The sequence below is a fragment of the Mirounga leonina genome, unplaced genomic scaffold (assembly GCF_011800145.1).
Source record: "Mirounga leonina isolate KUSES-001 unplaced genomic scaffold, KU_Mleo_1.0 Mir_168893, whole genome shotgun sequence".
Classification (NCBI taxonomy): Eukaryota; Metazoa; Chordata; class Mammalia; order Carnivora; family Phocidae; genus Mirounga; species Mirounga leonina.
The window spans coordinates 1-16,239 of NW_023270430.1; the positions used below are offsets into that span (position 1 = coordinate 1).

General features: G+C 36.6%; 1 protein-coding gene across 1 annotated transcript; it reads right to left on the minus strand.

Annotated features, from left to right (window-relative positions):
- Nucleotides 1-3,601: 3,601 nt before the first annotated feature.
- Nucleotides 3,602-9,611, minus strand: LOC118017283 (Werner syndrome ATP-dependent helicase-like). The gene is made up of 3 exons (XM_035015107.1): nucleotides 8,373-9,611; nucleotides 3,985-4,086; nucleotides 3,602-3,699 (listed from the first exon to the last, which is right to left on the minus strand). The coding sequence occupies exons 1-3, from the start codon at nucleotides 8,609-8,611 to the stop codon at nucleotides 3,603-3,605; spliced, it is 438 nt and encodes a 145-aa protein (XP_034870998.1). The 5' UTR covers nucleotides 8,612-9,611; the 3' UTR covers nucleotide 3,602.
- Between the last annotated feature and the right edge of the window lie 6,628 nt (nucleotides 9,612-16,239).

The following is a 16,239-nucleotide window of genomic DNA, read 5'->3' on the forward strand; positions in this document are numbered from 1 at the left end:
AGTGGAGGTGGGTGGGGGGATGGGTTAGCCTGGTGATGGGTATTAAATAGGGCACATATTGAACAGAGCACTGGGTGTTATACGCAAACAATGAATCATGGAACACTACATCAAAAAAAATAAATTTTTTAAAAAGTGTTATTTTTAATTCCCAAACGAATGAGAACTTTCTTTGTTTATCCTCTTATTTCCTTCTAATTCAATTTCATTCTGATCAGAAAAAGTGGTGTGTTTAATACCAATACATTGAAAACTTTTGCGACAATGCTACAGTCTAGTATAAGGTCCAGAAAACGTCTTTGTAAAGGGCCAGACAGCAAATAGTTTAGGTTTCGTGTCTCTGTGTAACAGCTACTGGGCATTCAACTCTGCAAAAACAGCCACAGACAATATACAAACAAAAGGGTATGCTGTATTCCAAGAAAACTTCATCCACAAAAACAGGCAGCAAAGTGGCTTTGGTCTACAAGCCACAGTTTGCCAACCCTGCTCTAACACAGGGTCAAATTTTTATCAATGTTTCACGTATGTTTGAGAAGCACAGTCTCTAATTCAGCGCTTCCCAGCCAGTGTGCTGCTATTGGACTGCAGGGGTGCTGTATAGTTAATCACGGTTCTGGACAGAACCCGGGCCCGAGTAGTACATAGCCTAGTGTGCTATATAGATATTATATTAGCTTTGTGGATCATGAAGTGAAAATGTTTGAGATACATTGTTCTAAATGCTTAGTATAGGGTTCTAAATAGCAAGTGTGTGGCAAATCAAACTTGTTACTATGTTGACCGAATTTCCTACAGCTTACTCATTTTTGGATTGCTTAACCTAACAATAACCAAAAATTATATCAAACTCTCCTACTTTAATGGTGGATTTGTTGGTTTCTTCCAGCTGTTCTGACAGTTTGTGCTTTATATATTTGTAGGGTTTTGGGGTTTTTTTGAGGTGCATAGAACAATTCTGTCCTCTTAGAGAAGCAACTTTTTGTCACCAGAGATCATCTTCATCCCTAGTAATTATTTTTTTGTCTAATAGTAACACAGCTACCATGCCTAGGTATAGCTAACTCAACTAGTTATATCATTTGTTTTTATTTTTCAGTTAATATGCAGTTAAATTGACTGTGTATTTGTGCATATGTAAAGTTTTACGAATTTAAACACATCTATTGATTCATAAGCATAGGTTCATCCAACCCCCACAATCAGCTACTATCACAATCAGGACACACAACAAATCCATCGCAGTAAACAGTCCCTTGTGCTAGCCCTTTGTAATCACACCCTCCACCTTGCTCTAAACTCTGGCAACCACTGATCTTTTCTTCATCCCTATAGTATAGTCTTACTTTTGAGAGAATATCATATAAATGGGATCACACTGTAAAATTGGTATTATTTCTTCTTTTAAAAAGTTTGGTAAATTTTGCCATTTAAACCATTTGGGCTAGGGAATTTTATTTCCAGAGGTTTTTAACAGATCTAATTTCTTTAAAGTCGTACAACTATCCAAGTTATCTACTTCATTGTGGCTGAATTTTGTTAGTTTGAGGTTATCAAGGAATTGGGTCTGTTTCCTCTAAATTACTGAATGTACATGCACTGAGTTATTCATAGTGTTTCCTTATGATTCTTTTAATGTCTATTGGGCCTGTAGTGAAATTCCTTTCATTCCTGGTATTCGTAATCTCTGTATCCTCTTTTTTTTTTCTTGTTAGAAGTTTCTACCAATTTTATTGACCTTTTCAAAGAATGAGCTTTTGAGTTCTTTGGTTTTTCTCTTTTGTTTTTCTGTTTTCTATTTCATTTCTGCTCTTTATTATTTCCTTCCTTCTGCTTCCTTTTAGTTTACTTTGTTCTTATTTGCTTCCTAAGGTGGAAGCTTAATTACAGCTTTGAAACTTTTCTTCTATTGTAAGTATTTAATGCTCTAAACTTCCCTCTCAGTATTGCTTTAGCTGCATCCCATACATTTTGTATTTTCATTTCATTCAGCTCAAAATATTTTCCAGTTGACCTTGAGACCTCCTCTTTGACTCATGGGTTACTTAGTAGTGTGCTATTTAATCTTCGAGTGTTCGGAGACTTTCCTGATACCTTTCTGTTATTGGTTTCTAGTTTAATTCCTTTATAGTCAGAAAACACACTCCATATGAACAGAATTCTTTTAAATGTATTAAGGTTTGTTTTATGGCCCAGAATATAATCTACATTTGTGAACATTCCATCAGCACCTGGGAAGAATGTTTATTCCACTATTGTTGCGTGGAGTGTTCTATAAAAGTTAATTAGATCCAGTTTGTCAACAGTCCTATTCATTTCTATCTTCTTACTGATTTTCCTCTACTAGTTCCATTAATTACTGAGAGATGTTGAAGTCGCCAACTGTAATTATGGATTTCTGTATTTCTCCTTTTAATTCTGTCAGTTCTTTTGTTAAGTATATACACATTTAGGATTATGTGTTCTTGGATATGATGGTTAACTTGATGTGTCAACTTGGCTAGGCTATGGTGCCCAGTTGTCTGGTCAAACACTAATCTAGATGCTATTATAAATATTTTGTAGGTGGGATTGCCACTTCCAATCAGTTGACTTTAAGCAGACTACTTGATAATGTGAGTCTCATCCAAACAAATGAAGGCCTTAAAGAGCAAAGACTGAGGTTTGCTGCAGAACAAGGAATTGTGACTCAAGACTATTAAGACAGAAATCCTGCCTGACTTTCCAGCCTGCCAGCTTGCCCTACAAATTTCAGACTTGCCAACCCCCACAACTGCCATCAGCCAATTCCTTAAAATCAATCTGTGTAAGTGTGTGTGTGTGTGTGTGTGTGTGTGTCTGGAGAACTGTGATTCATTGGTAAACTACCTTTTTATCATGTAATGTCTTTCTTTAACCCTGATAGTATTCTTTCTCCAAAGTCTCCACTGTCCGATATTAAAATAACAATTCCAGATTTCTTTTGATTAGTGTTTTCATGGTATATAGTTGTTATCCTATTATTTTAAGTTGTTATACCTATATAATTATACTTGTGGATTTCTCATAGACAGCATATGGTTGGGTCATTTTTTTTTTAAGTTTATTTATTTATTTTTAAGGAATCTCTATACTCAACATGGCCTCAAATTCATGACCCCAAAATCAAGAGTTGCATGCTCCTCTGACTGAGCCAGCCAGGCGCTCCTAGTTGGGGCATATTTAAAACCAATTCTAACAATGTCTGCCTTTAGATGGTGATTTTGGACCATTTATACTTAATATAAATATTGATATATTTAGATTTAGGTCCATTTTATTGGTTTATCTATTTGTAAAGCAAATTAATACTGTCTGCTTTGTCTGCTATTTAAATAAATTCATTATTTTGTTTTTTAAAACTGTAATACATATCATTCAACAAAAACTCAATTAAAAATTATTTGCAGGGTGCCTGGGTAGCTCAGTCAGTGGAGCATCTGCCTCTTGATCTCAGGTCTTGATCTCAGGGTTGTGAGTTCAAGCCACACATTGGGCATGGAGCCTACTTAAAAAAATATATACATATTTGAAAAGGAAGAGAAACAAAGGCTTTTAGAATCTCCATTTAGAAGAAAAAATCTTTACCTGGACCTGCAATTATCACAGCATTTTTCAGTTCCCATAATACCCATGGAGGCCTTTCGTAGTTGTTTGTCTTCAAAATGAGACAAGATGAGTCTACCCAAGAGAAAATTTAAAATTAAATAAAAGAACAAAACCATATATGTTAAAATCATTGCTGAAAATAATGAGGTGAAATCATCACTAATTGATTGACCTGGGATCTCATTATCTGGCTTCAGTTTACTGAGGCACAAGGAAAGTCACCTTAAAAATTCAGCACATATGTAACACCAACAAAATATTGTTTCTAAGTACTTCTAATTATTTTGCAAGACTTTTTCTTAAAAGAGCACCATTCATAAATCTGTTATTAATTAATATAAAACAAGTAATACATACTTTCGCCTACACCTTCTGGAATGAAGATATTTTTCCATCTTTCCCATCATCTGTAATTTGTATAATCGAAACTTTTCATTGGGAATCTCACTAAGGCGGTGCCTGTCAATTACAAATATCACAGGAATTTATAAAATTGCATTAGCGATTTTGTTACTTTTACATTTATTACTGTTTACTTTTCATAATATAAAGCACCTCTACCAAGATAAAAAAAATTTTCTATCATCCCAGAAAGTTACATGTCCCTTTCCAGTCAATGCCCCCACAAGCATTTTTCTGACTTTTATGAAAATTACTTTTGAAAGAATTCTATACCTATGTCCAAGCATCAATTTTTTAGCTGCCTTTAAAAAATTATTATAGGGGCGCCTGGGTGGCACAGTCGTTAAGCATCTGCCTTCGGCTCAGGTCATGATCCCGGGGTCCTGGGATCGAGCCCCACATCGGGCTCCCTGCTCCATGGGAAGTCTGCTTCTCCCTCTCCCACTCCCCCTGCTTGTGTTCCTGCTCTCACTATCTCTCTCTGTCAAATAAATAAAAATAAAAATAATAAAAAATTATTATAAACCCTAAAGTTTTTCATTTTGATTTATATGCTACATGCTTTTTGGCAATCTTTCCACTATATATGAATTTTTACATTTTCCCAGTAAAAGGTTATTTTATCTGAGAAACTAAAAACAAACTGAAAGAGGCTCATAATCCAAGTATGAGCCTTCATCCCTATTTGCTCTTCAGAGGATTTCTCATGCCCCTAAAACTATCCCTTTGTACTATATTCTATTATGGGATACCAATAAAACATCAGAATTAATTTCTTCCTTCAAACAATTATAACTGATTTTTTCCATAATACTGAATTTATTTAAAATTGTTAGCACTAAAGACATGTTTGTTTGTTTTTAAAAAGTTAATTCTAGTCTACTGTGAAGAAATTCCATCAATATCAGATATCAGAAGATGATGATAATCTCCCAATAGCTGTGCACGTCTTTCCAAGAAGTCTTTCAAGAATAAACAGAAGTCTGAGTTGAGTAGATTTCAGATATTTCAAAAGAAAACAATGTTTGCATATAAGATCTAATTGATAATACTGATCCTCATTAAAACGGATCCTCACCTTTGACTATGCAAACTTCTGACTGATAAAAATACCTCTGTACAATTCTCAAACATGACACCAACAGGGAATCCAGTTAAGTGACTTCTGGTAACTCTGAACACACAAATGACTCCTTATTCAAAAACCATTTGATCTGACACCACCAACCACCATGACCTCCCATATAATTTACCTAAAAGTCTCTTCCAACTGTTGACTCTAGTTCCTCCTGATTTCATTCTTCCTAGCCCATGGCCTAAAAATTATGAGTTGACCATTAAGCAACACAAGTTTAAACCTCATCAGTCCACTTACATGTGAATCTTTTTTATAAATACAGTACAGTACTGTAAATGTATTTTTTCTTATGATTTTTTAAAATAGCATTTTCTTTTCTCTAGCTTATTTATGGTAAGAATACAGTATGTAATAGATATAACATATGAAATAAGTGCTAATCTACTGTTTATGTTATCCATAAGGCTTCCAGTCAACAGTAGGCTATTAGTAGTTAAGTCTTGGAAGAGTTAAAGGTTATATGTAGATTTCTGACTGCGTGGGGGAGTCAGCACTCCTAATGCTCATGTTGTTCAAGGATCAACTGTAGTTCTTTTTTTGCTTTGTTTGTTTAGCTCACCTCCTCCTCAGAAAGAACAAAGAAAACAAACATCTACACTCCAAGTACTATAGCCTCCCTTATATTTGGTTCAGATGACCTACATTTAACTAATGTTCTCATTATCAGTGTCAGTAACAAAGCTGAAAAAATAAAATTACAAGTGTCTAAAAGCCAATCTAGTAAATATTTATTCTACTTTTGGGACTATTAAAGTACAATATTTCACATAATAAAAATAAGTTGAAAAAGAAGAAAAATTCTAAAAGCAATCCATAAATAAAAATAGATGGAACCAGCTGGAAGATTTATTAAATTGAAACTAACTTGCAAATTATTCCCTTTAAAAAAGGTTACAATAACTATTGGGTTTGACTGTTTAAAATAACAGCAAATGCAGACACTGAGACGTTGCTGGTGGTATAGCTTCTGCAATAAGAAATATAAAATTACACATTGACACTGATGACTGGACAAGTTTCTTCTCTCAATCATAGCATTCTAGCATAAGATACCCTCTAAAAATTTTATGAATTACAGTAATCTTTTCACTGAGAACCAGCAACCCCATTTATTCTCAAACTTTGTTTCTTCCAATAGAAGAGATTTGTCACAAGGATGACACAGATCTCTCCTAAATCCTCGCTGAACTCTTTTTTATCATGATTAACCCTATAGGTTTATTTCCCTTAGGATGGATGCAAAGAACAACCTGTCTATACTAAAGTTCAAGCACGGGGTTCCTGGCACCATTATTCGATTACTACTCACTAATATTTCTTGTGAAATCTTACTGAGATAACCATACAAAGTATCTTCTGAGATGCAGATAAACAGCAAGTATATCTACTGATGAACCTGCAAAGTCATAGTATAAAACTCAGGCTGTTAAGTGTTCAGCACCTTTAGGATAATATATAAATAAATCAGAATTGGTGGGAATCAACATATGTTTGATACAATCCCAAATTTAATAGTATCAGATATGGCTGTGCTCTATCCCAATTATTTTAGTTTATAAAAAACACAACAGTCAAAAGAAAAACAATAATTGTTCTGTTTAAGGGGGATGGTTTTATTGACTATGTTAAGAAACAAAAGCTACCACTGTTCTTAAAAGGAAGAGCTTAAAATTTATACCAAACATTTTTACCTAATTAATCCCTATTCTTCTTTCAGATCTCAACTCACCCTATCAATTCTTGAAGGAAGACTTACCTGAACTTTTTAACTTGATAAATACATCCTATTATATACTTACTACCCAATGCAACTTTCCTTCATAGTACTTAACACAGCAGTAATTTTACACAGATTTGCATGATCCCTTTTAAAATCTCTTTCGATTATTGAAATTGTCAAACACAAGTAGAGAACAGTAAAATGAACCCTATGTATCCACAGTTGTGTGATTCTGTGATTAAGATATGCCATTTCCATTATACACTAAGCTCTCTAAGAACAGGTACCATATCTGTTTTTATTTATCATTGTATCCCCAGCATAGAGCATAATGCTTAAAATATAGTGGGCATTCAAAACAAAACATTGCTGAATGATGCATAAAAATAAAAACTGTATGGATAGGTACTCTCATCATATTAATAATAGGAGCTAATATGTCCATTCAAGAGCTCAGTTTATTCAGCAACATGGATGTGCATTTTGAAAATACCTCATCTGAACAGCTCCATTAGTTACCATATATAAGTTTTTTTCCTGGGATTTTATTCCCCTATGGATGGAGGAATCAGTTGCTAAACCCTGCCCCTAAAGTTTTTGCAAGATGAAGTTTTCCTTTCCAATATAAATCTCATAGAACTTAAGTACCAATAAAAGACTTGCTTCATGTTTAAGTAGAATGATCTCTTCCTACATTTAAACACTAAACACTTAATTTTTTTCATGGCAGTCAATCAGTACAGTGAATGGGTACAGTGCAACATGATTATTCACATACAGTCAAAGACAGCTTGCATGCTTTCATAGAACTAACAAAAGAAACAAATGGTAAAGAGACTCAAATAGGGATTGGTAAAAGTCACTTGGAATAAGCACAGGAAGAAAGAACCAATGGGGCGCCTGGGTGGCTCAGTCGTTGAGCGTCTGCCTTCAGCTCAGGTCATGATCCCAGGGTCCTGGGATCGAGTCCCGCATCGGGCTCCCTGCTCCGCGGGAAGCCTGCTTCTCCCTCTCCCACTCCCCCTGCTTGTGTTCCTGCTCTCGCTGTCTCTTTCTCTGTCAAATAAATAAATAAAATCTTTAAAAAAATAAAAAAAAAATAAAAAAAAAAAAAAGAAAGAACCAATAAGAAAATAAACAGTATCTAAAGAAAACTATGGCTGAAGACATATCGAAACTTGAGAGGACCTGGGGAGAAAAAAACAGTTTGTCCATGCACAATATTAGGAAAGCACCCACAGGATCCATGTTCCATTCCCAGCATACTCCTGATTTAGTTAATTCTTCACACTCAATGAAGTACAGCTGAAATTAGGTCATCTCCTCTGGTTCTTACCACAAAGGTTCTTAGATGTCCTCTGTTTTGTTTTGGTCTTAAATGCACTTATACACATTACTTGAAATTTTGCATGCAGCTTCAAATACTTTCCAGGCTTATATGGAAAGAAAGAAATCTGCAAGGGTGAAAGCAATAAATGTTTTTACCTATTTATGTTAATGTCTGCTGGAGCCCAGAGTACATGACAAGAACTCTGAAGTCCATCACGGCCAGCTCTCCCAATCTCCTGGTAATATGATTCCATTTCCTTAGGAGCACCATAATGAATGACTTTGCGAATGTCAGCTTTATTAATGCCCATTCCAAAAGCTATGGTAGCCACGACACACTGAGAATAAATAACAACATAGTTTGACAAATATGTAGCAGAACCAAAACCTGACATCTTTACCTTTTGGTAAGAGTAATAATTAGTTCATTAACTAAACTCCCTGGCATGAAACTGAATTTAATATAATTTCAACCAATCACTTACAGATCAAAAGATTATCTGCCCAATTTACAAATTAGGGATTGGGAACCCTAAAATAGGATTTTTATTTAATCCCTATAAAAAATAGCAACTAAAGTGGTCTCTCTGAACACCTATGAGTGAGTACAAGACACAAAATAGGCTCTTAAAATACTTATTAAAAGAGACTTTGTGTTATTATGAAGTTTCAAGAGTCCTTACCTGATTGTCCAGTATCTTAATATTTTCTAGCATAATTCCAAGATGGAAGGAAACTTCTCATTAAAGATGGTAAAATGAAACATGAATTTAACTCAGCATCTTTAAAATAGGATAAAACTGGTAGATATCTAACATATATGAGCATACTGAAATGAGACTTACATGATTGGGGGGAATTTTAGGGAAGAATTAATGATAAGAACATACAAAAAATTAGAAAAACTTTTAAAGTATTAACAATAAAAGAAGATGTGCAATAAAAGTAACTATAATATACTACATGGCTTAGAGATAAAAAGCATTTACAGAGAAATAATTATGTAAATATATAATATTTGAATATATATATTGATCTAACCAAATTATGTTAATGTTGGGAGGAAAGCGGGTTAGAAATACATAAACAGAGTGAGCAGAGGGTAGGAACGGGTGTGAAAGGGAGCTAAACTTTCATGCCTCATAGTGGGAAGTCAATAGACAATGCCTAAATCTAATAAATGAAAACTAAGTGGTAAGAGTAAAAGCAAATCACTGCAAGATCTAGTGGTAAACACCAAAAGAATAAACCAAAAGAGATGAGAATAGGAGACAAAAGTGGGGAAAGAAGGAGGGGCTGATGTTCTCATTTTAAGCACTGTAGAAGTAGCTGGTTCTTTAAACTATGTGTGTGTATAACCAATAAAAATTAAAGTGCTATTAAATGTATTAAGGGGCGCCTAGGTGGCTCAGTCATTAAGCGTCTGCCTTCGGCTCAGGTCATGATCCAGGGTCCTGGGATCGAGCCACGCATCAGGCTTCCTGCTCAGCAGGAAGCCTGTTTCTCCCTCTCCCACTCCCCGTGCTTGTGTTCCCTCTCATGCTGTGTCTCTGTCAAATAAATAAATAAAATCTTTAAAAAAAAATGTATTAAGATGGAATAAGAATAGAAGACAGACAGGGCGCCTGGGTGGCTCAGTCATTAAGCGTCTGCCTTCGGCTCAAGTCATGATCCCAGGGTCCTGGGATCGAGTCCCACATCGGGCTCCCTGCTCAGTGGGAAGCCTGCTTCTCCCTCTCCCACTCCCCCTGCTTGTGTTCCTGTTCTCGCTGTCTCTCTCTGTCATATAAATAAATAAAATCTTAAAAAAAAAAAAAAAAGATAAGAATAGAAGACAGACAGACAGAAAGAGAGGGGTGGGGGAGAGAGGAAGAAAGAAGAAGAAAATGCTGAACAGATAAAAAGGAAGTATAAGAAAAGTGAGAGAGAAAAAAACCATCAAAATAGAAATTTATTAACAAAAAGCTTTGAGGGGCACCTGGCTGACTCAGTCGGTAGAGTTGTGACTCTTGATCTTGGGGTTGTGAGTTCAAGCCTGAAATTGGGTGTAGAGATTACTTAAAAATAAAATCCTAAAAGAAAAAACTTTGAGTGGGGGCGCCTGGGTGGCTCAGTCATTAAGCATCTGCCTTTGGCTCAGGTCATGATCCCAGGGTTCTGGGATCGAGCCCCGCATCGGGCTCCCCACTCAGTGGGAAGCCTGCTTCTCCCTCTCCCACTCCCCTTGCTTGTCTTCCCTCTCTCGCTATGTCTCTCTCTGTCAAATAAATAAATAAAATCTTTAGCCTCCCACTCCTGGGAAAGAGAGAGAGGCCACCACTGCAGGAGGGTAGAGAAGAGCTCAGCAACTCCGGGAGGGGACCGCGCCTGCCCCATCTGAGCCTCGGAGCACTGCTGGACCAAGAGGACAGTTGTGAAGCCAGTGCATTTTTGATTCAATGGGGCCGAATGGGTCATGAGGTAGATGGTTAGTAGTACTGTGCTTTGACATAAGATCCCAGGAGGAGTGAGATGGCAGAGGAGTAGGACACCTAAATTTCATCTGGTCCCAGGAACTCAGCTAGATAGGTATCAAACCATTCTGAACACCTACGAACTCAACAGGAGATAGAAGAAAAGAATAGCAGCAACTCTCTGAAGAGAGAAGCGACCACTTTCTGGAAGGTCTCTTCTGATTTGTTTAGTGTATATTTTTCTGGGGTCGTTGTTACCCTGTTAGCATTTTGTTCTCTCATTGATCTGTTCTCCTCTGGACAAAATGACAAGATGGAAAAACTCACCTCAAAAAAAAGAACAAGAGGCAGTACCGACTGCCAGGGACTTAATCAATATGGACATTAGTAAGATGTCAGAACTAGAGTTCAGAATGACAATTTTAAATATACTAGCTGGGCTTGAAAAAACCATGGAAGATACTAGAGAAACCCTTTCTGGAGAAATAAAAGAACTAAAATCTAACCAAGTCAAAATCAAAAAGGCTATTAATGAGGTGCAATAAAAAATGGAGGCTCTAACTGCTAGGATAAATGAGGCAGAAGAGAGAATCAAGGATACAGAAAACCAAATGATAGAGAATAAAGAAGCTGAGAAAAAGAGAGATAAATGACTACTGGATCATGAGGGCAGAATTCGAGGGATAAGTGATACCATAAGACGAAACAACATTAGAATAATTGGGATCCCAGAAGAAGAAGAGAGAGAGGGGAGGAAGGTATATTGGAGCAAATTATAGCAGAGAACTTCCCTAATTTGGGGAAGGAAACAGGCATCAAAATCCAGGAGGCACAGAGAAACCCCCTCAAAATCAATAAAAATAGGTCAACACCCCAACATCTAATAGTAAAACTTACAAGTCTCAGAGACAAAGAGAAAATTCTGAAAGTAGCTCGGGAGAAGAGATCTATAACCTACAATGGTAGAAACATTAGATTGGCAACAGACCCATCCACAGAGACCTGGCAGGCCAGAAAGGACTGGCATGATAGATTCAGAGAACTAAATGAGAAAAATATGCAGCCAAGAATACTATAGCCAGCTAGACTGTCATTGAAAATAGAAGGAGAGATAAAAAGCTTTCAGGACAAACAAAAACTAAGGGAATTTGCAAACACGAAACCAGCCCTACAAGAAATCTTGAAAGGGGTCCTCTAAGCAAAGAGAGAGCCTAAAAGCAACATCGACCAGAAAGGAACACAGACAATATACAGTAACAGTCACCTTATAGACAATACAATGGCACTAAATTCCTATCTTTCAATAGTTACCCTGAATGTAAATGGGCTAAATGCCCCAATCAAAAGACACAAGGTATCAGATTGGATTAAAAAACAAGACCCATCGATATGCTGTCTGCAAGAGACTCATTTTCGACCCAAAGACACCCCCAGATTGAAAGTGAGGGGGTGGAAAACCATTTACCATGCTAAGGGACACCAAAAGAAAGCTGGGGTGGCAATCCTTATATCAGACAAATTAGATTTTAAACCAAAGACTATAATAAGAGATAAGGAAGGACACTATATCCTACTTAAATGGTCTATCCAATGAGAAGATCTAACAATTGTAAATATCTATGCCCCTAACATGGGAACAGCCAATTATATAAGCCAATTAATAACAAAAGCAAAGAAACACATTAACAACAATACAATAATAGTGGGGGACTTTAACACCCCCCTCACTGAAATGGACAGATCATCTAAGCAAAAGATCAACAAGGAAATAAAGACTTTAAATGACACACTGGACCAAATGGACTTCACAGATATATTCAGAACATTTCATCCCAAAGCAACAGAATACACATTCTTCTCTAGTGCCCATGGAACATTCTCCAGAACAGATCACATCCTAGGCCACAAATCAGGTCTCAACAGGTACCAAAAGATTGGGATCATTCCCTGCATATTTTCAGACCACAATGCTTTGAAACTAGAATTCAATCACAAGAGGAAAGTCAGAAAGAACTCAAATACATGGAGGCTAAAGAGCATCCTACTAAAGAATGAATGGGTCAACAGGAAATTAAAGAATTAAAAAAATTCATGGAAACAAATGAAAATGAAAACACAACTGTTCAAAATCTTTGGGGTGCAGCAAAGGCAGTTCTAAGAGGAAAGTATATAGCAGTACAAGCCTTTCTCAAGAAACAAGAAAGGTCTCGAATACACAACCTAACCCTACACCTAAAGGAGCTGGAGAAAAAACAGCAAATAAAGCCTAAACCCAGCAGGAGAAGAGAAATCATAAAGATCAGAGCAGAAATCAATGAAATAGAAACCAAAAGAACAGTAGAACAGATCAATGAAACTAGAAGCTGGTTCTTTGAAAGAATTAACAAGATTGATAAACCCCTGGCCAGACTTATCAAAAAGAGAAGAGAAATGACCCAAACCAACAAAATCACAAAGGAAAGAGGAGAGATCACAACCAACACCAAAGAAATACAATTATAAGAACATATTATGAGCAACTATATGCCAGCAAATTAGATAATCTGGAAGAAATGGATGCATTCCTAGAGATGTATCAACTACCGAAACTGAACCAGGAAGAAATAGAAAACCTGAACAGACCTATAACCACTAAGGAAACTGAAGCAGTCATCAAAAATCTCCCAAAAAACAAAAGCCCAGGGCCAGATGGCTTTCCAGGGGAATTCTACCAAACATTTAAAGAAGAATTAATACCTATTCTTCTGAAACTGTTCCAAAAAAATAGAAATGGAAGGAAAACTTCCAAACTCGTTTTATGAGGCCAGCATTACCTTGATCTCAAAACCAAAGACCCCATCAAAAAGGAGAATTACAGACCAATATCCTTGATGAGCATGGATGCAAAAATTCTCACCAAAATACTAGCCAATAGGATCCAACAGTACATTAAAAGGATTATTCACCACGACCAAGTGGGATTTATCCCTGGGCTGCAAGGTTGGTTCAACATCTGCAAGTCAATCAATGTGATACAATACATTAATAAAAGAAAAAACAAGAACCATAGGATCCTCTCAATAGATGCAGAAAAAGCATTTGACAAAGTACAGCATCCTTTCTTGATTAAAACTCTTCAGAGTATAGGCACAGAGGGTACGTACCTCAATATCATAAAAGCCATCTATGAAAAACCCATAGCGAATATCATTCTCAATGGGGAAAAACTGAAAGCTTTCCCCCTAAGGTCAGGAACATGGCAGGGATGTCCACTATCACCACGGCTATTCAACATAGTACTAGAAGTCCTAGCCACAGCAATCAGACAACAAATAGAAATAAAAGGCATCCAAATCAGCAAAGAAGAAGTCAAACTCTCTCTTTGCAGATGATACGATACTTTATGTGGAAAACCCAAAAGACTCCACCCCAAAATTGCTAGAACTCATACAGGAATTCAGTGAAGTGGCAGGATAGAAAATCAATGCACAGAAATCAGTTGCATTTCTATACACCAACAACAAGACAGAAGAAAGAGAAATTAAGGAGTCGATCCCAGTTACAATTGCACCCAAAACCATAAGATACTTAGGAATATATCTAACCAAAGAGGCAAAGAATCTGTACTCAGAAAACTACAGAATACTCATGAAAGAAACTGAGGAAGACACAAAGAAATGGAAAAACGTTCCATGCTCATGGATTGGAAGAACAAATATTGTAAAGATGTCAATGCTACCTAGAGCAATCTACACATTTAATGCAATCCCTATCAAAATACCATCAACTTTTTTCAAAGAAATGGAACAAATAATCCTAAAATTTGTATGGAACCAGAAAAGACCCCGAATAGCAAGAGGAACGTTGAAAAAAAAAAAGCAAAGCTGGCGGCGTCACAATTCCGGCTTCCAGCTCTATTACAAAGCTGTCATCATCAAGACACTATGGTACTGGCACAAAAACAGACACATAGATCAATGGAACAGAATAGAGAGCCCAGAAATGGACCCTCAACTCTATGGTCAACTAATCTTTGACAAAGCAGGAAAGATGTCCAGTGGAAAAAAGACAATCTCTTCAATAAATGGTGTTGGGAAAATTGGACAGCCACATGCAGTAGAATGAAACTGGACCATTTCCTTACACCACACACAAAAATAGACTCAAAATGGATGAAAGACCTAAATGTGAGACAGGATTCCATAAAAATCCTTCAGGAGAACACAGGCAGCAACCTCTTCAACCTTACATCACCAAAGGCAAGGGAAGCAAGGGCAAAAATGAACTATTGGGACTTCATCAAGATAAAAACATTGGGGAGGGTATGTGCTATGGTGAGCACTGTGAATTGTATGAGACTATTGAATCACAGACCTGTGCCTCTGAAACAAATAATACATTATATGTTTAAAAAAAAAAAAGAAGATAGCAGGAAGGCAAAATGAAGGGGGGGAAATCAGAGTGGGAGACAAACCATGAGAGACTATGGACTCTGAGAAACAAACTGAGGGTTCTAGAGGGGAGAGGGGTAGGGGGATAGGTTAGCCTGGTGATGGGTATTAGAGCGGGCACGTACTGAATGGAGCACTGGGTGTTATATGCAAACAATGAATCATGGAACACTGCATCAAAAACTAATGATGTAATGTATGGTGATTAACATAACATAATAAAATAAAATTTAAAAAAATTTAAAAAATTAAAAATAAATCTTTTCTCACACATGCCAATCCTACAAACTAGACAGTCAATAAATGATTAAACAGGTATGACCAAAGGAAATGTAGCTGACCCTGTACTTTTTGAGTCAAATTATTAAATAATTATCTGCCAGTTAAAAAAAAAAAAGATAAAAAGCTTTTGCACATCAAAGGAAACAGTCAGCAGACCCAAAAGACGACCGACAGAATGGGAGAAGATATTTGCAAATGACGTATCAGATAAAGGGCTAGTATCCAAAATCTATAAAGAACTTATCAAACTCAAAACCCAAAGAACAAATAATCCAATCAAGAAATGGGCAGAAGACATGAACAGACATTTTTCCAAAGAAGACATCCAAATGGCCAACAGACACATGAAAAAGGGCTCAACATCGCTCGGCATCAGGGAAATCCAAATCAAAACCTCAATGAAATACCACCTCACACCAGTCAGAATGGCTAAAATTAACAAGTCAGGAAACGACAGAGGGATGCGGAGAAAGGGGAACCCTCCTACACTGTTGGTGGGAACGCAAGCTGGTGCAGCCACTCTGGAAAACAGTATGGAGGTTCCTCAGAAAGTTGAAAATAGAGCTACCGTATGACCCAGCAATTGCACTACTGGGTATTTACCCCAAAGATACAAATGTAGTGATCTGAAGGGGTACGTGCACCCCAATGTTTATAGCAGCAATGTCCACAATAGCCCAACTATGGAAAGAGCCAAGATGTCCATCAACAGATGAATGGATAAAGAAGATGTGGTATATATATATATATATATATATATATATATATATATATATATATAATGGAATATAATGCAGCCATCAAAAAACCGAAATCTTGCCATTTGCAATAACGTGGATGGAACTAGAGGGTATTATG